The sequence below is a fragment of the Micropterus dolomieu genome, linkage group LG21 (assembly GCF_021292245.1).
Source record: "Micropterus dolomieu isolate WLL.071019.BEF.003 ecotype Adirondacks linkage group LG21, ASM2129224v1, whole genome shotgun sequence".
Taxonomy (NCBI): Eukaryota; Metazoa; Chordata; class Actinopteri; order Centrarchiformes; family Centrarchidae; genus Micropterus; species Micropterus dolomieu.
Window position 1 is genome coordinate 28,770,877 of NC_060170.1, and position 23,292 is coordinate 28,794,168.

The following is a 23,292-nucleotide window of genomic DNA, read 5'->3' on the forward strand; positions in this document are numbered from 1 at the left end:
GTTTGAGGTGGTTACCTAGGCTTTGACACATTGTATTTCTTTTGGGACAATGAGACTGCTGCATTTGATTTTCTGAACTGCTTATCTGCAAAATTACATAATTGCATAATAAAAAAAAACGGATTTATGCAAAACTAACACACACTAATAGCCAGAACAAAAATACCCACATATACACACACACTCAATATTTTTAGGGAGACGGTCTAAAATCACATATCTGTGTGAGCTGGCCAGTAGGTGTTGATAGGGTGTTGATGGCCCTGACAGATTATAATCAGGGTGACATCAGCTCCTAGCTCTGACTCATCCATGCCTTCAGGACAGTCTAGAGACAGACAGCAGTGAGGTGAGAGGGAGGTCATCACACACACATCAAACCACATTACATCATCCAACATTGAAAACCTATTTTTTGGGAACTTTGTGTGATCCAACAAAGCACCAAAGATATATAGCTTACAGAGCTTATGGTTAGCGTAAAAGAGAAAAGATGGGCCAATTTTCATTTTTTATGTGTGTACGTCTGGTTTCTCTTGAAAGCAGATTAAATTTTACTAAACACTACAATTTGGTGGGGCGCCTGGGTGGCAGAGAGGAAAACCACTTGGCCACCATCACAGCAACCCGGGTAAGCAGGATTTGGAATCAAAAAATACTGAACACATCAACAGTATACTGAGTTAACAAAATAGCAATGCAATTCTGAATATAAATTCTATCAGTCATATAACTGGCATAATTTACATGTTGTGCCTGAGCTGTATTACTCACTGGCAATTCAACAGACACAGAAGCAACACATTGTAGAAAATGGTAATGAGAGCTGATCCTGAACAGTCCATGCTGGATGTTGACGCATTCAATTTTGAGTGAGTTATTAGGCTGAAAGACGGGGATGTGATTCTGTGTGTAAAATGCATCCATCAGGTTAATAAGAATGCAGTAGCTCAAATAGACATATATTGCATATTACTAAATATTATGACATGGGTTGTAAAACACTAAACTGAAAAAAATCTCATGTCCACAAAGCAAAACTCTGTTGTGGATACCAAGTAGAACAGACAAGCATTGACAACAGCAGCACAAGATTAGCTTCATCTCATCTGCGTAAAGAAGAATGACATAGCCACTAATACAAGGAAGTGCTGCAGAGTTGTAAATGCTCCATCCACTCAAAACACTTGCATTCACACACTGAGCCTAAGTGCTCAAACAGAAACTAACATTCACACACTGGCGGAACAGGGACAGCCTGGGGGAGCCGGGATTGAACCGCCAACCTTCCAATTAACAGCCAACCCCTTCTACCTCCTGAGCTATAGCTGCCCCAGTTGTGTGTGTGTGTGTGTGTGTGTGTGTGTGTGCTCACTTTCCCTCCACCGTTGCCCGTGCCTATGTGCAGCCCTGCTTAGCCACAACGGCCTTATAAAGGAAAAAGACAGAATCTAACTGCTCACGCTCATTTTACAGATTTTCCAGACAAATAATTTCAGGTTTGTGCCCGCTAGCGCCAACCCTCTGTCCGTCCCGCTCTCTCTGGCCTATAATTACATGCCATTCATTTGATTTGTTCATTAGTTCAAGCCTCGGCTGGGTAGAAGCAAACGGAACCCTCTTATTAGTGGTTCATGACTCTACTCTCTCCATGGTACGCTCAGGAGCTACGGTGGAAAACAGCAGTGGGGCAGTGGGTGAGGGGAAACTGGCGGGAAGACCTTGTTTTAACCTAAATAACACATCTTCATGAAGGGAGACAGCATGGACTGCATCCTTTCATGATAAGTGTATACCCGTAAAACCATTAACATAAAAACGCTGCTGTGGTGTTGAAAAGGTCAACAAACAACGACTGAAGGCATGAAGCAACTTCTTCTCAACTCAAATCAAACTTGCTTTATTCCACTGAACATACAGTTGTATTAACAGCTACTGTATATTAATACTGGGGGACGATCTAGAGCCAAGAGAGAACTTTGACTGCATACTAGATCCAAGAAGTTATGCAGTCCAAGATTTGAGTTTACTTAGGATATATTTTCCTCTCCTACTTCAGCCACACCACTCAGTTTTAAATAGTTTGAGCTCTTCTGAATCAGTAATTGCCTTTGACAATGAAAATCACAATATGTGCGGGATCTTATGAAGAATGTGCAGTTGTAAATGAGCTCTTGTGCCCCATTTTTTACTATAACCCAATAATTTCCAAGCGCAAAAGAGCGAGCAGCAATGCATCTGATCTTGAGAATGCTGTGTAGTGAGCACAATATTATATATATGAGTCTGTCTATCAGTACACTAACTACAGGCACTATTTATCCATAACTATGGGCAGGTTGACCAAATCATGCTAATCATAAATATGAATCAGGAAATATTATAAATATCAATTGAATATTCATTGTCCAATATACATATAGAGTTCAGAATTCAGCATTTTGTCTAATTTATAATAAATGTTGGTGAGAAAATATACAGGATCTATACTTTCAACAGTGTTAATATTCAGGTTGAATCATTGTCACTGAAATCTAAAACTGCACAGGACAGAACAGAGAGGACAGGAAATGAAAGATTTTTATAGTTTCAACATTTCACTCTAATAAGATTAGTTTGGTCGACGAGTATACAGCAATGCTAGACACTTGGGGACAGTGGTGCTTCGAGCTATGTGCTAACATTAGCATGCAAACGAGCTCACAATGATGATACTAACATGCTGATGTTAAAATGTTCACCATGCTCTCTATAAAAACAAAGCACAGCTGAGGCTGCCATTGGTTTGGTTTGACCAAAATTGGACAAATTAAAAATTCTGACCCGATTACGGCATTAGAGGAAAAATCAGGTTATCATCAAAGTCAGTAGGATTAATTCTCTGGAGACAATGAATGTCTTTAACAAATTTCATGGCAATCCATCTAATAGTAGCATGGCTAAAAAGCCACTCAGCAGGATGGATTTAACTTTGAAAAACAGAGAAAACAATGTAAAAGGATACATGCACCCTGAAAACACACAAATGATTGTTTAAGGCAGTGCTATCATAGTGCATTAAAACAACCAGGTCACCTAATACATGTTCTCTGCTCTACGCATACAAAAACACACATATTTTAGTCCACTTACAGTGGTTTCCCTGTGAGGTTTTAAGTACATTATTCAGCATATATTAAAATAATAGGACAGGTCACCAAGATGTTATAAGATAAATATTTCAGATGGTGAGAATGAAAGCAAGAAGAAATGTACAACAGCTATACCACCCTCCACATGAGAAATCAAAAGCCAGGCTCTTCTTTTCTTTACACACACGAGATCAGATGAGAGCTGGTTTAACGGCCTTCATACCAACAGGGGAGCATTACACCCCAGTGGTTTTGGCAAAGGATGAGGTCTTCAAATCACACACACACACACACACACACACAATTCTTTTTCTTCCTTCCACATACAGTAACAGCAACAGCCAGTGTCATCACCCAGCACTGCAGGAAAAAGAAGCTTTATGCCTCATCGGGGTGTCAGCTCAGCATCCACTCCTTACGCAATTACTGGATATGCTGCTGCTGTAATTAAAGTCCTTTTTCAGCAGTCTACACACCATGACCTTTTCCAATGCAAACACTCATTGTCTCAGTTAAACCCAAGGCCCCTCCACTGGGATGTAAATGGACATTTTTATATTGGTGAAAAAGAAAAATGTATGCAAGTAACGGCATGCACTGGAATAGAATGTGTTATAGCTTCATTTGGGAAGTGAGGCTTGATGGGTTTTAGCCATCATTATGAGGGTGTCGCAGCAACTTTGGCAATAAACACTTAAGGAGACAGAATACCCTTGATAGGCACCATCATAACCTATAATCAGAAGATGCAAATGATAAGAGATGTTTCCCCTGACACTGCGGTGCCAGTCGTCTTTTGGTTCCCTAGGAACACTCCTGTCAGCGCACACGCAGGAGAGCGGGAGTGATAGAAGAAAGGGCTGTTTGTTTAACATGTCACTGGAACAGCCGTGTTGAGAGGGAGGGACCAGATGGAGGAGCAGAATAGACAGGGAATCCATCTATATCGGTATACGACAAAAAAGCACCACGGTGTAACACAGAATCACAAAATACTCCCTGAAAATAGAAGCTAAGATGTTTTCCATCTTACACAAATGGTACAAACCCATGTCTTTTAAAAAGAGTTTGCTGAAGTTGAAGAGTTTGCTGCAGTATCATTTCTTTGGTACTTATAAATTAATCAGGCACATGAAAAGAAGCTTGATTATACACCGCACATTTTCTCCCAGTTTCCCTCCCAGACTGGCTCATAGAGACAAAATGTGAACAGACACACACAAGTGTGCACCTCCTGTCTATGAAATGACACCCTATTTTGTTCTCATTTAAGCTTTTTATATTCAGTAAGAGGGTGAGGTACAAAGGGCCTAAAGCTGTCTTGGGTCATTAAACCACACATTTTCTTTCTTCTTCTTTCAAAATGTGTTTTCTGGCAGTTACAGCAGGGAAAGCTGACAGATTAGACAGGGGGCTCCTTCACAGGCTGGCTGTGGGCTTCAGGAGGGTGGGCTGCTCGCTGATGCTTGGGGCAGCAAAACCATGCCTGTCACTGTTTGACGGGCCAATCCAGACGTGCAGTCATAGGGAGGTATGATTGATGATATTATGTACTCACACAGGATCTGAATGCCAGCACACTCCTGTGATTTAATCCCTGTTCCTTCATCAAACATTCAGGCAGAGCAGATGGACTGTACCACGCCAAACCTCTCCTTCCCCAAGGCCAACGCCATAAGTGTCAAGACCACCATTACTAATCAATTCTTTGAGGCAGCACTAACTGAATACAGGAGTTGTAATACGTATCGCTATTCATATCTACTATAGCATATTGATATAATAAGATCAAACTTAGAAAATCTGAGTTTTATTTGAGCTAAATGTGACTTCTTTTTTTATCTATCACAGCAAAAAAGAAGATGGATTTGTTGTGACCTTGGCCTCCACCTGTACATTAATCAAGTAGACAAAACACATCCCACTAAATTCTCCATGGTGGCTGTGTAGAGCAACACTTTTAAGCACATTTCTACATTTAGATGAAAGCCAGTCGTGATGAACATTTAGCTCCCCAGAATCCACCCAAAAAAAAAAAAAAAAAAAAAACAGCTTTAAAATTAAAAGCTTGAATGCCTTTTTGTCCTCAGCAGACAAAACGCTTTTAGCAGCCTTCCTGTTTGACTAGACTGACCCCTAGTGGTGATTCAAGAATCTTAGTTTAAAACCATGAGCATCCACCCTCTGTATAATTGTCAATACCACCGACATATAAATCCCATTGTCTTCTGTTACAAAGTAAAACACAAGGGTCAGGCTATACATCAACACCGAGTCTGCTAACACAAACTTCAGCATGAGAGTCAAAGCTGTCAGGCAGTAAATCCAAGAATAAGCAGAGCTACACTGCCTAGATTAAGCCAACCATCCCCCAGTCAGACCACAAAGATTTCATTGTACTTGGATAGCATATAAAGAGGAGAAAGGAGAGTGATTTTGGCAGTGATTTTCAATTAAAGTTTGGTTTCACTGGCCTCACAGGGTTATGAAATCTCGCCAGAATGAACGAGATGCACTCAACGCTCAGTTGCTACAGAGTAAGAAGTGACAACATGGCAATAAGACTATTGTTGTAGAATTGGTCATCTTAAATGACAGAAAAGGCATTGTACTGAAACACTAATAGCTGGACAGCAACTTTATACTCATAACAACACAAATATTGAAAACTATACAAAACAATGGTATGAAATTATACTGGAAGGACTATATTCATGAGAGTTTTACTATTCTTTTAATATTGAATATTGAAGTCCATATACTATGGGACAATGCTGGAAACACACAACATTATCTGTGCTGAGTGACAGTTCTCACTGCAATGACACATTTTTACAGAAGAGGAAACCTACCTGAGCATACGAAGACACACGACCTCAGATCAAAGAAGAAGTGGCCCCCGATGCATCATTGGTAGCGACAAATTATCATCAATACCACTCTACCACATTATCATCAATCTCTCTCTCGAAAGACAAAAGTATCGCTCCATGCTAAATCATGAAATCAATGCATTTCTATCACAGAGAGGAATTGGTGTCCGAGTGATTTCTGCGGCTGAGTAATGTGAAATCTATCGCAGGTTAGTCCACGTGGCCTGGACAAGATCAAAGACAAGACCCCAGAAAACTTCGTATTGATCAGCAGCCTCAAGAATGCAACAGAGGAGTGAAAATGTGAGTGGAATTTGAAACACTTCTGAAACACACGAATTGAAGAGAAATCATCTCAATATTTGTTAGGGGAAAAAACAATGGTACAAAATGATTTTTTAGAAGAACAATAATACAACTGTGGGACTACTGCTGTACTACTATTGCCGACTATAACGATAAAATGTCACTTTTGTCACCATCACTTTTATTTAAACATAACACACTTGAAATTTCACACATTTTGGCGATGGAGCAGTGGATAAGACACATGCCTTTGGTGTGAGAGACCTGGGTTCAATTCCCACAGTGAAACATCCACCAATGTGTCCCTGAGCAAGACACTTGTGCAACCTCTGACATATATAGCAATTGTAAGTCGCTTTGGATGAAAGCGTCAGCTAAAATTTGTAAATGTAAAAGCAGCATGCGCCCATCTACTCAGCCAAGTACTGATCATTAAATTCAAACTGGCAATGATATGGACATCGGAGCCCCAAATTAGATTTGATGTTTGAGATTTACAATTCTTGGCAACTCTTTTGGTGCACTTGAGAAAAGTCAATATTTTCTGTTTTACAGGGTGAAAAACTTTCTCATGTTCTCATGTCCCACTGTTGCAACTAAATATCAACATGTTTTGTGTATCCATAGTTAAAGCTATCTTATACAGTCATGTTGGGCACACTTACCTTGGGCCACTTGGGATTGAGCTCACAAGCTTTTTCAGCATCTTCCAGTGCCGCCTGGTGCTGCCCCAGTTTGAGAAGCGCTGCTGAACGGTTACTATACAGGATGCAGTTCTGTGGGTCTGCTTGCAAGACATTGGTGTACAAATGAACAGCAGCCTGAAAGTCACCACGCTGACACGCCTCATTGCTCTGCTGCACTTTCTCCATGAATTCTGCTTTGCTGAGACCATACCTGGCCCCTCCGTCTCCAGAAACACACCGGAAAGGTCTGCCCGCTGTCCGAGAACTGAAGATTGAAAACTGCAGAAATGGACGAGAGGAGGGAGTTATAATCAGTCTAATTGAAAAACATCAAATCACACATAACTGACAGAAATGAACTTTGAGCAAGGAACTCAATAGCAAACTGAAGATGTTAGATTGTGCAGCTAAAATGAGAAAGAAGATTAATGTGTGAATATGAAGCAGGGTATAAGAAAGCATGTATGCCAAACAGACTCATCTAATCACACAGGATCAATAAAAACATACTGTAGTCCTATGTGATCATTGAGCTGAACAGACCTTTTCAGAGCACACATTTTGTCATAGCAAGAAAAACTATTCATTTGTTTTCAGCTGAGTTCTGACAACTCCAGGACCCTGGTTTTGTGCATGGCGGCTCAGTGGTATGGCTTTCTGCGACACTGGAACTTACTTACTGTTACTCAGATAGTGTTAGTGTTATTTGTTCTGCCTGTGTTTTTCCTGTTATGTATAAAAATGTATAAAAACCAGGGACAATATGATACCCGTAATCTGGCCTCATATAACTGTATGAATGACAACTCTAAATTAGATCAAATCAAAAATGACAGTTACAGATAAGCGTACTGAATCTCACTTTGAAATATTAAAACTAAATAAACGATGAATTTGTCTTTTGGGGTATATTGTGACATGACCTACAATTAAAAACAAGGTTTCCAAAATAACCCAGGTTGTGTTGAATTCTTCTGCAAGCAAGGTTTTCGTCTAAATAAAGTTAAAGTTTTTACCTATTTTGCTCTGCCTTTTGACCTCTGAAAGACCTGCACATCTGTATAGCACGTGTAATATACGGTAGTTTAACTTTCAGTTGCTGTTAAAGTCCAAGAATGGTTCATTTAAAAATCTCACCTCTGTCCATGAAGGACAGATTCATCAAGGTCAAAAACAGGTAATGTCTTCAGCACATAATGTCTTATCCTTCATTTCGTGTTATTTTATTATACGTTATATTATGATGTTCACAGATGTTTTAATTTATACAGCAGTTTAGACACAAAAAATGTGTAATGTTCAACCTAATAAAGACATTTGCATTGATAAATCTCCTATTACCACAAGATAATACCTGCTGTAGAGCAAGGCCATCTGCATTGATGTGAGGTTTAATCCATTATTATAATCAACTTGGCACACTCCTTAAGCTACTAGCAGGCAAACCACATGAATGTACGACCAATTATCACATTGACTCAGGTCTTACTGTAGCTGCATCCGACCAATACAGTCTGATTGATTAAGTAGATGAGTGCCGCATCCAACACAAACGGTTTGCTGAGTATTACTGAATCATGGAATTCATCTCGGGTTGCATGTTTATAAGGCCAGCTTCCCTTATACCTCTTTCTCACCACACCTCCTCAGACTGAATTCTGGGATAGGGCAGGCTTGGTAATTGCTTCCAGAGGCCCAGGGAGTAGAAGCAGCAGACATGAGGGCTTTAGGTATCAAGTAGATTCAACATCAAGTTACAGTGCAGTACCAATCAGTTGCTTTCTTGCACCCTTTGACCTCCATCTTTTTCACCTTTTTCATAGTCTTCTCTGTATAAACTTTAAATAATCTATAACATCACAACATGGAAAGGATCGACTTCCTGCTTTACTTTGGCTGGACTTCAACGTGTCCAGTGTTTTATATTGTATATATATTGTATGTAACAGCCAATTCAACACCTGTAGATTGGTAAAATATCAATTGCGCTGCAACAGATATAGAAAACCAGTGAGATTTGTGCACGGAGGTTTAAAAACAACTGTTCACTGCTGGGTTTGTTGCTGTAGGTCCTTTGGAGAGGCAACCCACCTCTCAGAAATACAGGCTGAGGGAATAACGTCCACACCACAACTGACAGTGCTGTCATGCACGCTGCCATTCAAAGCCCTGCGCCCAGAAGAAATGTCAGGAGATGCATCTATTATAGAATAGTGCTCCCAGAGCCCAGCAGTGCATGCAGGTTTTCCCTTTAAACAAAAACACCGCCAGCTGATTTCAGCTGGTTAGCAGGACCAGAAAAAAGGGAACTAATCAGAGTGATTTTACAGGAAGGTCAACTGTGAGTCCAATGCCTCATCTGGTACAACACACTGGGGGCTGCCTCCTGTATGTGGGCAGCACTGTGCAGGAAGGGTGGAGAGTGAGAGATAATGAGCGCCTACACCAATACAGAGACAGACTACCAACTTCACCAAAATCACAAGGAGCTAAAGATTCACTCAAAGGCAAACATAGTCTGGACTGCACATATTCAGTTTTGCTGGGGAATTATGTGGATTTACTCATGGCAATACACAAACTTAAATGCTAGTGTAGGGTCTTGCAGTGCAAGCTCCTCTGTTCATGCAATGACAAAATAAGCGTTTGGATTTACAGCCTATTTTGTAGTATAACCTTATATTGAGATTTTCCATCACATTTATGTTGGCTATTGTCTGCACCAGGAAAGCCTACACATCATTTGTGCAGTACAGTACAGTAGCCAATGCATGACTGGAAAATCGATAGACGTCCTTTACGAGGTTTTCGCAGGAATGGTCATTTGGCATTTCCTGTGCAGGACGCGAGGTACAAAGTTATTCAGGGGGTAATAAAATGCCAAACAACTACAAAAATGGCACCTCGCATGGCAGTGTATAAAGCAGTTACTTTTAATCTATTTACCTTTTCTTTTAGAGTCGCTTGCTTCTCCATCCTGTCTGACTGCTTTGGTTTGTGCAACGGGTTATCGCTCTCATCCCATCACACTCCTTCTTGACTTTTTATCGACTGTTTATGCATCAAGAGGTGTTCAAAAGTCAGACAAAAAGTTCACGCTGCGGCGCTAGGGTCGAGAAGTTGCGAGGAAAATCCACAAAGTCTGAGCTGTGTGGCGTTCAGGAGAAACTTTTTTCTCAAGGAAAGTGCGCCATGTTGTCAAATCTTTTCCTTTTTTTCTTTTCTTTTTTCCCCCTGTTGCCATAGCGGATTTGTGAGCGCTGTGCAGAGGGAGGCATGGAGGTCTGTGGGAGGCTGAGTCAGGAAAAGAAAAGCACAGTTCATTAATGTATCACTTTCTAATGTTTTTTTTAGGGGGGGTTGGAGGTGTTATATACCTCTAAAGCGCAACTCAAAGCAAATGTTGGCTAACGTCCAGGTCGTAGGCGTTCATATTTAGCAGGAGTGGAGATAACAAAGGGGCACCTCTCCCACGCGCACTAACCTGTTGGTGCCCCACCTGGGCTGACTGATGTCATATTCATGTCATACTGTTCAACTACAATACAGCATCCAAGTGAGCAGAACCGTTCAATTAAGCCTCTTGAGTTGTAATTACCAGCTGGATATATGAGGAATTTCTGACAGCAGTAAATTGGTCAACAAATCATTAGCAAAATGGCTGCAAGCTATTGCTGGCAGTTAGGGTCAAACAAATAAATTAATGTAGCTTAAAGTAGTTTGTCCCTAAGGAGCATTAAAACAACTATAACTTTTTTTATTTACAGGTATACACGCCTAAACAGGACACATACACACACTTACAAAGACCCAAACTGGAAATAAAGTTTGGGTGGCAGGACTGCTTGATATCAACCAAGCTGTAAACCTTTTTCACAGCAGACATGGCTCTAGTTCCAAAGCCCTGGTATGGTGTATTAGCAGGGCGTACTTGTGCAATTGGAATGGAACTGAGACATCATTAATTATATTAATTACACCTGTACTTCAAAATATCTGTCCCTATGGCAACAAATAACTAGCTCCTTTGGGGAAAATGATGCGTTGGTATTCCCATTAGGGTACAGACAGCATAGAAAAGGCAAAAAAGGGTATCTCTTTGCTCAGAGCCAAAGCAGGAAAGACCGGTGCACCGCCCAACCCACACCCCTGCTGTGCATGCCACTGCGGTATGTAATGCTGTCTGCCTCAGTGCCCTTTTAGATGCTATCACTGGGGGGCGCTAGAGTCAGAACGAATTAAATCCTACACATTCAGTCGAGGTTTAACTGATTTAGTTAACTTAGTGTTCTGGTGTGGCCAAGTCTCCCAAAATGCTTATCTTTTGTATATGTTTGTGTATATTTTTTGCCACCATGATTGCCACTAGATGCTACTAAACTACTCATGGATGGCACTGGGAGTGCTGATACATTTCACAGCTTTTATTGTTCATCTTACAGGATTTTAAACAGAATCATGATCATAAGAATCTGGCTTTTATTTTATTATTGTAATTATTATTGTTATTGTAGTACAACACAAAAATATTTCGCAGTTGACTGATCACAGAGAGAGCGGTGAGACAGAAAAGACTGGAGGAAGACAGAAACACCTTCAAATTAATAGTTTCTGTAGTTAATCATTTCTACAAGTGTGAAATTACATGTTGTGATTGCATTAATATTGTTCTATAAGTATTTCACTCACGGTTTAATCTTATATTTCAACATATAATTCACTTTTGTGCAAAAAAATATAGTTTCATAAATATTCCATGGCACATCATTTTGTTAGTGAATATTAAGTCAATTTAAATTGATTCTGCTGTCATATATGTTTTGGAAATGTTAATGAGTTGGCTAAAAATGAATGAAAGAAATCAAGTTGTATAAATAAAGAAAATACCATGGTAATTAGTTGTTGTTAAAAACTTTTATTTATTCATTCAGGGAAGTTTCACTGAGAGGAAGCCTCTCTTTTGCGGCTGATCTCATTCACACCTGGAAGCTGCCCACTACAACTACAGTGATCTGCTGGCCACTGAGCAGCTCTACCAGGGTTCGGGCTTGCTCAAGGGCACCTGGTGGTGACATTGAGGGGGCAAGGTGGGGCAGGGAATTGATCCAACACCCTCCCGATCAAAGTTCCCTTCTCTAACTTTTAGGCCGCCTCTGTACAGGCATGTTTTAGATAATGAGTGCATTAGTTTTGATTCAAGTAGCAAGTACTGGCAATATACATATAAAAAAAGAAAATCCTCTCTCACCCCTTGCGGGGTGGTATGTGTCATCCTCAAGCTCGGGTCCTCTACCAGAGGCCTGGGAGTTTGAGGGTTCTGCGCAGTATCTTAGCTGTTCCTAGGACTGCACTCTTCTGGACAGAGACCTCTGATGTTTTACCTGGAATCTGCTGTAGCCACTCTCCCAGTTTGGGGGTCACAGCCCCCAGTGCTCCAATCACCACTGGCACCACTGTTGCTCTTACTTTCTTTCAGCCCTTGGTATTTCTCAAGCTTCTCGTGTTCCTTCTTCTTGATGTTGCTGTCGCTTGGGATTGCCACATCTATCACTGCAGCCTTCTTCTGTTGTTTGTCGATCAGCACGATGTCTGGTTGGTCAGCCATCACCAGTTTTTCAGTCTGGATCTTGAAGTCCCACAGGATCTTAGCTCTCAACTACCTGAGGAGGTGTCTTCCATTTTGACCTTGGGACTTCCAGCCCATACTCATGGCAGATGTTCCTGTACACTATGCCAGCTACCTGGTTATGCTGTTCCATGTATGCTGTTCCTGCCTGCATCTTACACCCTGCTGTTATGTGCTGTAGTGTCTCAGGGGCATCTTGCACAGTCTACACCTGGGGTCCTGCCTGGTGTGGTAGACCCCAGTCTCTATTGATCTTGTTCTGAGTGCCTGTTCTTGTGCTGCTATGATTAGTGCTTCTGTGCTGTCCTTCAGTCCAGCCTTTTCCATCCACTGGTAGGATTTCTTGATATCAGCCACTTCTTCTATTTGTCTGTGCAGCGGCTTGTCTCTCCATGAAGGTTCTTCGTCTTCCTTGTCCTCACTCTCGCGTTTCTGCTGCCTGAGGTATTCACTAAGCCCTTCATGTACTCCTGGATCGTTGTATTTTATCCTGGACAGTGGTCTTGACACTCACTAGCCCTCAGCCTCACTCGCTACGCTTGGAGTACAGTCTCAGGGTGCTGGATTTGGGGTGAAACCCTCCATGCATTGTGAGGAACTTTCTTTCTTGATGTCAGTGGCCTCTATCTCCTCCTTTGGCCAGTTTATTACACCAGCGGGGTATCTGATGACTGGCAGGGCGTATGTGTTGATGGCTTGGATCTTGTTTTTCCCATTCAGCTGACTTTTCAGGACCTGCCTTACTCTCTGTAGGTATTTGGCTGTGGCGGACTTCCTTGCTGCCTCTTCGTGGTTTCCGTTACAAATACCCCAAGGTATTTGTAGCTGTCCTGAACATCTGCAATGTGGCCTGATCATTTCCCCTCTTTTATATCTTTTATATACTGTATATATATATATGTATGTCTATATATATGTATGTATATATTGTATATGCAATTCCTCACCAGCAGATGGTGTACCAGTAGTCTTGTAATTCCCAGCAAACTGAGAAAACTCTTGGCACGTCATAGCAGGCTGGAAAAGCACCAATGTAATTCTTAGCCTTAATGATGGGCTGCATTGCATTTAGCTGTGCCACTTCAGGGACCCTTATAATGTGCATGCTGGCTCACTGGCAAGGCTTACTTGGATATTTAAATGGATTGGAGCTGTTTTTAATGTCATAGTTGTGCTGTGCCTTTCCTGCTCTGACAAGTCAAAATGTTTACAGTGAAAAGGGATCCGAAGGTTGATGGTTCAATCCCCGGCTCCTCTTGGCTGCGTGTCTAATTGCCCCTGGTGTATGAATGCTAGTTTCAGTATATGAATGTATGTAAAAAAGAATCTGTGGTTGACATTTTGAGTACATCCAAAGGTTGTGAAATGGCTGTATTGAGTGTTACACCCAAAGAACCATTTCAGTTAAGTTAGACTTTTAAAATGGGAGACACAGGAAATGGTTTGCACTCATGGTGCAAGGTTTAAAACAATTTCCACATGTAACACTGATTGCAAATATAACAATGTAAGTACATACCCATTATATGCTAAACTCAGACAATTGCTCTTGTTTAACTTTTTACTTAAAGCTCTGTTTTTGATAATTAGATTTAAAAAAAATCATTGCCAAACTATTGAGTCACTTGACTGTAGCTCTTCACTGTAAAAACAACAACAACAACAACTAAAAAACCCTCAGGAAAATAGGAAAAACACATTTTATCACGTTATTACATATAATATTATATGAAGTATGGGGCTATAAACAGGAATATTACATTTTGGCATCAAAAATAAGATTTGGCATTGAAGACTAAACCCAAATTGAAAAAGGAAACAATGGCACTGAAAAACTTTCACTGAAAAATAAAACACAGGCATTTCAAACCATTTCATTTCATTTTAAACTTTTTAGCATTCTAATGTGTTTTCCAGTGACAATGTTCTGATATTTTCTTCATGTCTGTCTTCCTGAACTGGTCTCTATGAGCCAGCTCTTCAGTGAACATTGGGAACCAGCTCTCGCCTGAGAGTCGATTGTGGGTTTTCACAAAAAGGTGTTAACACAAAGTATTTACCAAATACATATGTATATGTATGCACCTAATTTGATTATATTCACAGGAACCAGTGTCCCCTAGTTAAAAACATTCTGACTAAAAAGGTCCACTAAAATGTTATGGAAATTACCGAAAAGACATTCAATAAGTTCATGTTACATGTGACTACATAAAGGGTGAAAATTAAGCACCATGTCAATTAAAGTACCACAGTTACCTTGAAAATGGTTCAAGTATGATACATGAGGTGCTGTCAAAACACATTGCTCAACTGTTCAGGCGCCACCCTTTTCTCACTCACTGTTGTTACTAAAAGGAGAAGGACTCCAGCTTACTTCTTCTCCCTTGTAGTTCCACCTGCAAAAACACAAAGCTTAACAATGCAATAAGCAATATAATAAATAATGAGGAAAAGAAAGATGATTTGGTATAAACATGATGTGATGATGATTGAAAATCAGGATATCTCATTGATATAAAAGATGAATAAATTAAATTGATATTTTTATGGTAAAATAAATAATATGGAGAAGTAGGGTAACAAAAGGTTGCTGTGAAGACATCGTGACCATGAGTCATCACCAGAGACCGTGAGAAGTAAAAGGACCTGACCTGACCTGACACACACAGCAGCACATACACCAACATGCACACAATTACAGCCAAAGATAGCTCGAATAGAGAATATATAAAGAAGACTCAAGCACAGCTCTCAGTGATATTTCTCTGCTGATCTCAAGGAAATGGACCAGACCAGGATCATCACCGCACAGGACCAAAAGCCTAAAATAAGAGTTTGGGATTTGAACAGCAAGCTTCCAGTGAACACTCAGGGGAAAAAACATTTCTTCCATAACGTACTTCAAGACACACAGTGCAGTTCCGTATTTGTATAGCGCCTTTTCGACCACTCAAAGCGCTTTTACACTACATCTGCATTCACCATTCACGCACATTCATACACTGAGCCTAAGTGCTCAAACAGAAACTAACATTCATACATATAACTCAATTGCCCCTGGCAGGAACAGCCGCCGGGGTTCGGGGTTCAGTATCTTGCCCGAGGACACTTCGACAAGCAGCCTGGGGGGGGGAGCCGGGGAGCCGCCCCAGTTTATGAGTAATTCAATGTCATAGTCCCCTCTAGAGAACAAAAATAAGCCCTGTCACCTAATTCTGTAGGATAAAACCCATTTCTTCCATAAGTCTAGTTCAAGACACTTATATTGCTGGATTTAGTACTTACATTACATGCACAAATACTATGCTGTTACTTTTGCTGTGTAGTGCTTTAGTTATCCAATGTCAAAGCCAACTACAGGTTTCGCCTCCTTAGATACACCCTTCTGTTACTGCCACAAATCCAGTGATTTGTACTGTACTGAAGTACAATTTTGAGATATTATCTATTTACTTGGGTATTGCTACTTTTTTCTTGTTCTACTCCACTACATTAATTTCATCAAAACGCCTGACTTACTAGTTAGTTTGCAGATATGTATTATTCGGATGAAATAAGAAGTAAGCAAATAAATTGCGATGTATTATTATTATCCAGTAAAATTATCTCAAGTGGCCTTCATAAGAATAGTGCTGTTTATTTAGGGCCATTCTGAATCACCAAGAGAAACTGATATGGAGAGGGCAAAGAATATAATGTACCGGCCAACACAGTTTACTAAGATGACAAGTAAAAACACTCTCACTCTTGTACTAAAGTGCAGTTCTCCCCTCTCAGCCACACACACACACACACACACACACACACACACAAACACACACAAACATATCAACATCGGTCTAAATAGCAAAATGAGGCAGATGTGAATACTTTGAATTATACACAATATCTGGCCATTTTGTATAGATTTGTAAAAAGGAAATATTATAACAAAAGAAACAACTACGAGGGTAACTGACACCAAATGGCCTCATAAGCTGAGGGCTGAAGGTGAAAGGGAGGATGGTACTTATGCCAAGAGGCTCAGCCCCTCGGCTGGGAATTCATGCTGGATTCAATGATTCCAAAAAAGCTAGAACATCTGGGAGAATATCAACTGATTCTGGAGGATTTGAGAGGAATGTGCTCAGCAAGTTCCTGCATGTGAACACTGCCCAATGTGAACTGGTCGTGAGTGATTCCCTCTAACCGCTCAGCATGAATTAGTATTGATATAGTCAGGCTCTAAATGAAAGAATTAGCTGTCGGTTGTGGGTCTCTCTTACTCTCTTTCCTGTAGAGGAGCACAACAGCAGACGGGTAAAAGGGAGAGTTTGGCAGCAGAGGCAGAAATGAACAGGGCACTTCTGCTCTGGTAGTGTCTGACCTGGCCTCTGTCCTGAACCCACTTCTATATAGCTGCTTTATATTAGGATAGGAATTTTGATTTAATAGAACTGTTGTTATGCTATCCCATAGAGTAATTTCCATAACATTTCGGTGATTTTTTTTGTCAGATTTTTTTATACTTTAATGGGACACAGGTTCTTGTGACTATAATCAAATTAATAATATAAATACACATGGATTTGGTATATAGGGCTACTTTGTGTTAACACCCTAATTTGAAAACAGGACCTATGTGTATCCTCACTCTTTAAGTGTGGTGTGCTTGTGTCGTCTCTAAATTAATAATTTATAGCCTCTCTTTAGGTAAGACTTTTATACTGCAACACCTGTCATTGAAAAATGAGAGAAATTATAGAATAAAGTCTGAGACTACTTCTGAGACAATGGTGTGCTCGTTCCCCAGTTTAAGGGTCTGTGCAGACACCCTCGCCAGGCCCAGTGTGGTTGCTACACTAGAGAGCAAAAAAGAAATGTCGGTCTTTGCCACAAAAGACAAACAATGTGAGAAAAATCTGGGACAATGTTATTCTTTGTGCCTGGTAATTTCAGGTAAAGTGACCAGCTCCCCAGCCTTCATTGAGACTGTGTGCTCCCACGGTTTTCTGACCCTGCCTGTCAGCTCACTGTGGGATGTTTCACTTATTTACCATTAAGGTCAAAATACATGTGCACTCCGAATTTAGCTGTCAGCTGATTTGACCACAGCCCTGTAAATGATGGCTCACGTGATCTCAGCCAGCCGTCTTCTGTGCATCTGTTCGTGCAGTTACTGTACTGGTGCATGAAGAAGCCAAAAAGGACAAAGAAAAACTTATACATCAGCAATAATTTTTCACATTAATTTCCCAATTAAGTAGGTTAGTCAAGAGTAATAATGACCAGGGGTGTAGTTGCCATGAACAAATAAAGGCTGGTCCCAAATACAGGCCAGGAGTGTAAAACTAGACTAAACTCAAACTCCTGGTGCCTGTTGTGCATGCCAACTAAGCTTAATGTTCATTAACATCACAATTTAATAAATTCAAAAATGATCATGCTATTGTCAACATTTCTAGCGTATACTGTATATGTTTAAGGTCTCAGCCAAATGTATTTTGGCATAACATACAAGTGCCTTAAGATGGCATCTACACTGTGTGAAACTGTGTAAGTGACTAATTTTTCCACAAGTTCCTAGTAATGTTTCACAATGAAAGTCTTGTTATGAAATGAAGGGTTTTTGAACACTGAAATTTGTTTTCAGTTTTGTTTTCACACTATTGTTTTACTATTGTTCTTACTTGTTTTGTTGGAATAGTTTGGGGGCAAATATAATACCAGTGAATGGACTACTAGCCTACATGGCATACATAGAAAATCACAAAAAAAGACACAAAGGTGAACGGGTGATTGAACTACATGTATTTTGACAATAACGTGAAATAAATAGATAGGCCTATTTACTTTTACCATGAAGCTTCATATCACCACTGTTTGATTGCAGGTTTGACCTTGATGATTTGTTGAAAGGTATTTGTTTTGATACCTGTAGGCCTACTGATTTTGATGACTGCATGAAGAGTTTTGAAACACCTTTTAGAGCATGCAGTTGCATCAACAAATGTTTTTTCAAGTATCAAAAGTACACCTTATGTAACAGAAAGGCATATGTAGGCTTATATTATTGGATTATTGGAGTGCTAATTTTAAAAAGATAGCCTACAGCACTGAACAACTGAATCTGTGAATCGTCACATTTTATAAAACGTGTAATTTATAATTTAAAAAAAAAATAAAATGTAATCATGTAAAAGGTAGGCTACAATATTCCCCTTGAAGTATAAAGTAGGCGAAATTTGAAGAAGGCCTACTTCAGTTCACATGTGTAAATTAGGCTACTTAGTTTGTTACACACCTAAAGACATTTCCAATTACATGGACAGACCGAACAACCTCTTTTTAAAGCACTTTGCACTCGTCCTGACTGAGTCAGCAGCTCACACTGTAGGAAACACCGGATTAATCAGGCTTGAACCGTCTGCCCGACGGCTGTTCAGTGTTCACGGAGCCCGCTTTTGGTAGTTGAGGATCGGGACAGAACCAAAATAGTAGCGACTCTTTTGGTAATGCCAGCGGTGTTAGCTGTGCCTTTAGGGAGAGGATCGCGCAAAGGACAGCGTGTCTCAAAGGAGAAGAGAAGAAGTATGGAATTATTAAATGTAATGATTGTTATGGAAAACCAGTTTGTGCACGCTTTCCTTAAACACATTCAAATATTAGCCTACCGTATAATAATATTATACCTTCTTAATTATGACTGCATCAGGTGATTTCTCATTTAGTGCACAGTCCTTCCAGTCACACCAGCGCAGACTGTTTGGATTTCCCAGCTTATGTCAGACCCTGACACATCCTTAAAAAGGGTTTGTTGTCAAAGAAAATGTGATGGAATTCAATGAGAGGAATTTCATTCATGCTCAGCCTGCCTCTGTCTGGCTGTCACAGGGAGGGTGTGGTGGCAGTATGCCTAAGGCTGATTGGTCTGCTAGTGAGCCTCCTTTTCCAACCCCACAGCACAAATGGGTATATATGCCTTTCTCATGCAAGAGTCAAAGACACAAGGATGTTTGAAAGCTTGTTAACCTGTTTTCCACATCTGAGACTAAATTGAAGCAAACATACACTTATACTTTTTAAATTTTTAGATGAATGCTATTTGAGATAAAAGAAAATTGAGGAACCAGTTAAGACTAAAATAACTTCCACTGGGGTTTTGAAATCACATTTGGAAATGTTTAATTATTTGGTAGACTACTCCTCTCTTGAGAACCATGTCTCTTCTTGGCCGTTGCACAGTGAGATGAAGAGCCAGCAGTCTCTGCATATGGCCACTCCAGTGAGGCACAGCCTTGCCCTGACTAAAGCAGCTGGGACCTCTGTTTACCTCAAGCTGGATTCATCTCAGCCCACGGGATCCTTTAAGATCCGGGGCATCGGGCACCTCTGCAAAACTGTGAGTAGGCTAACCCAATTCTCTTCTGTTCTGGGATAATGAAGGTTTGTGAGTGTAGACCAGCTCCAGTCTGAACAGGATGATCTGGTAACTAGCGTTTTATACCCCACAACTTTAAGATTCTTGACTGTAATGGGTTTTTTTTGTTGTTGTTGTTGTGTTTTTGTCTCTCTAGTGGGCAGAGCGAGGATGTGAGCGGCTGGTCTGCTGTTCAGGTAGACCTAAGCAAAATAATTATAATAAACAGGCTACATTTAAGTCTTTGCCTTGGTTGGTGTGTTTTGAGTGTATCTTTGATGCTTTTGGTCCCAACAGGAGGAAATGCTGGCATGGCAGCAGCTTATTCTGCCCGTCAGCTTGGGGTACCTGCAACCATAGTAGTGCCAAGTGTTACACCAAACCAAACGGTGGAGAGGCTGAATGACGAGGGTGCCACTGTGGTTATTCAGGGCAAGGTTAGTTAATGTCATGTGCTGCTACTGATTCTGTACGAAAGAGATGCACTGTATAGTTTTTGAAAGCTGCTGGCTAGATAAAATGATTTTAATTCATCAGATTAAATGAAGTTGCGTCTTTTCAGACTGTAAATGAAAGCATTGAATATGGACAGCAGCTTGTGGCGAACAACCCTGGCTGGATCTTCATCTCACCCTTTGATGATCCCCTTATCTGGTAAGGCAGTCTAAGTCTGCTATTCCTTCAGGGACTGTGACAGCATATAGGCTACATTTGGCTACTATGTAGTGACCCATCTAGGCCTACTATGAATTGATGGGGGGGGGGGGTAATTTACCGACATCATGGGCTACCTTTCGAAAGGTTGAATTTGAAAGTTGAAAGTTGTGTTTGTGTGCGCAGGGAAGGCCACACGTCTCTGGTAAAGGAGCTGGAGCATGACCTGAGGGAGAAGCCAGGGGCCATAGTGTTGTCTGTGGGAGGCGGAGGCCTGCTGAATGGAGTGGTGGAGGGACTGCGTCGTGCGGACTGGGCTGACGTGCCTGTTATAGCCATGGAAACCATGGGAGCACACAGCCTCAATGCAGCAATGAAGGCTGGGGAGCTGGTCACTTTACCTGAAATTACCAGGTACAAAGAATAACATTGTCCCAGATTTTTCTCACATTGTTTGTCTTTTGGGGCAAAGACCGAAATTTCTTTATTGCTCTCTAGTGTAGCAACCACACTGGGCCTGGCGAGGGTGTCTGCACAGACCCTTAAACTGGCGAACGAGCACACCATTGTCTCAGAAGTAGTTTCAGACCAGGAGGCTGTAAAAGCTGTGGAACGCTTCTTAGGTGAGTCCAAGCTGCACCTGAATAGACGCCCAACAGATCCAAAATGCCAACAAAAAAATCAGCAGTGAGGCTGATCTCTCCTCCTGTTTCTGCAGATGATGAGAAGGTCCTGGTGGAGCCTGCCTGTGGTGCTGCCCTGGCAGCTGTGTACAGTGACATCATCAGAAGGCTACAGGACGAAGGCAAACTGGCACAGCGCCTGGGCCCGGTGGTCATCGTAGTGTGCGGCGGCAACAACATCAGCATGGAGCAGCTGAGGAAGCTGAAGAAACAGCTTGGTATTATCTAACGTGGCCGACCACCTCATATCTGCCTGACCTTTCCTCTGTTCCTCCATAAACCCACGATTCATGTGCTCCATAGACAAAATCATTCCAGACTGTTAAACTCTCCTGAGATCTGAAACGGGAGCTGTTGGAGGGATTTTAAAAAAAATCTTGTAAAATGTGAAGCTGCTCTGGTAGAGGTCGTTTTTGACTAGAAAGCTCTTTCAGAAAAGGAAGTACACTGACATTTAAGTGCCGTTTGTATTCAGTGTGCTTTCTTTGTAAACATGCTTGTGTGTTGCTTTCTTGCATTTTTTTACTCTGAAACTGATTTTAAAAATAATAAATTATATTTCTGAATATTTCCCTGCCTTGACAGTGTCTTCTTCCTGACAGCAGATGGTAGCCTATGTAAAATACAGATCAAACCACTTCCTTGCAACATAACCTTTAAAGAACACGAATTTGCACTATATACATACAAAATGTTTGAGTTAATAAAAAATACTGTTACTCCCCACTTAATAGTTTGACTAATAGTCCAGCTCTGAATATAGATTGGTCACAATAAAAAAAAGCTGAATACATACTGTAGATTTAGGCCTACTATGTGTACTATGTGTTATTAAAATATGACTAGCAGCCAGTATGTTGTCACATTTTTTCCAAAGCCCAAATATTGATCAGTATCAAAAATCCAATATCAGACAGGCAGATAAAGGGATATTTAAACAGCCAAATGTTAAGTTATTATTTGGGCTACAGCTTAATTATAATCTATCCCATACCATTTAACTATAAATTGTAGAACAATTCATTAATAGCCCTGGTCTCAGCTGCTTACTTTCTAATTAAGTTCCCCTCTCCTCAGTGATTGCTTTGGCTGACACGATGCATTTGGAATTACATCCTTGAGCAGCTGTAAACTTTTACTTTTACAATGAGTAAATAATAAAGTTTTAAATTTGAACCTACAACTTTTAAAATAGCAGTGCATGAATTCAACACAGAGAGCATGTTTCTACATGTGTTAGAGTAAGATTTTATTACACAGCAGCGTATTCTAGCCAGGTGAATTGGCCTCACACAACCTCGTAGGCCTTGAGGTTGATAAAGAAGCTGGGCCACTTGCATGACCACAACGAACGTCTTCCACGTCTTTTCAAATATGTTGAACTTCCCAGAGTTCAATTGGCTGGACTGTTAGGGATGTGGCACTTTTCCTAGCTGTTCATTGGTCTGGGGGTCATTAAAACAAGGGTGGAGGGTCCTTATGTTAGAAAGAGGGGAGACACCTGTATGTGAGGACAGCTCATGGGTTCATTTAAAACCAATCAGTCAACATAATGGAGACAATCCTAGAATTCCTCTTCGGTATGCTTGAAGGCTTGGTATTTAAATGGAGGAATTTTACTTCAAAATATGAGGAAAAGCCAACTGATAAAAAGTGTTATGTATATAAATATACATAATACATAACTCAACTGAGTTTGCAGTGTAACACAGAAATATCTGACCAGTTACTCCAGATTTTTGCTGATGACACATTTCTCAGACATAGCTTCTGTAGTTTTTGATGGTTCCTGTGGAATAGGTCACGTTATAGACAGTGAGTCAACAAGGGGCATGACTAGAGATCTAGCTAGAACTGGCCTGGCCCAGCACTCGCTGCTTTGTAAAGGTGTCCGGTTTACAGACACGTAAAAATCATTGGGGGTGGAGTGT

General features: G+C 40.7%; 2 protein-coding genes across 4 annotated transcripts in view; one reads left to right on the forward strand and one right to left on the reverse strand.

The window, feature by feature from the left end:
- The window catches only part of LOC123961053 (tetratricopeptide repeat protein 28-like), a 168,209-nt gene extending 157,380 nt beyond the window's left edge, over positions 1–10,829 (reverse strand). The window contains exons 1-3 of one of the 2 annotated variants that reach the window (XM_046036154.1): positions 10,801–10,829; positions 9,943–10,290; positions 6,976–7,275 (exon numbers count right to left, since the gene is read on the reverse strand). In XM_046036154.1, coding sequence (XP_045892110.1) covers positions 6,976–7,275; positions 9,943–9,972 — 330 coding nt within the window. In that variant the 5' untranslated portion in view covers positions 9,973–10,290; positions 10,801–10,829. Of the gene's footprint in view, positions 1–6,975; positions 7,276–9,942; positions 10,291–10,800 lie in introns of those variants that run through there. The other variant, XM_046036155.1, reaches the window with a different exon arrangement.
- A 256-nt stretch (positions 10,830–11,085) lies between these two features.
- Positions 11,086–21,931, forward strand: LOC123960632 (L-serine dehydratase/L-threonine deaminase-like). 2 transcript variants are annotated; one of them, XM_046035497.1, is made up of 8 exons: positions 11,086–11,165; positions 19,850–20,006; positions 20,182–20,221; positions 20,322–20,461; positions 20,587–20,678; positions 20,865–21,092; positions 21,177–21,301; positions 21,397–21,931. In XM_046035497.1, exons 1-8 carry the CDS (start codon positions 11,155–11,157, stop codon positions 21,588–21,590), a joined length of 987 nt encoding a protein of 328 aa, XP_045891453.1. In that variant the 5' UTR covers positions 11,086–11,154; the 3' UTR covers positions 21,591–21,931. The 2 variants fall into 2 exon arrangements, with proteins under 2 accessions (XP_045891453.1, XP_045891452.1); XM_046035496.1 differs by lacking the exon at positions 11,086–11,165 and having other exon boundaries at positions 19,643–20,006.
- Positions 21,932–23,292: the final 1,361 nt, after the last annotated feature.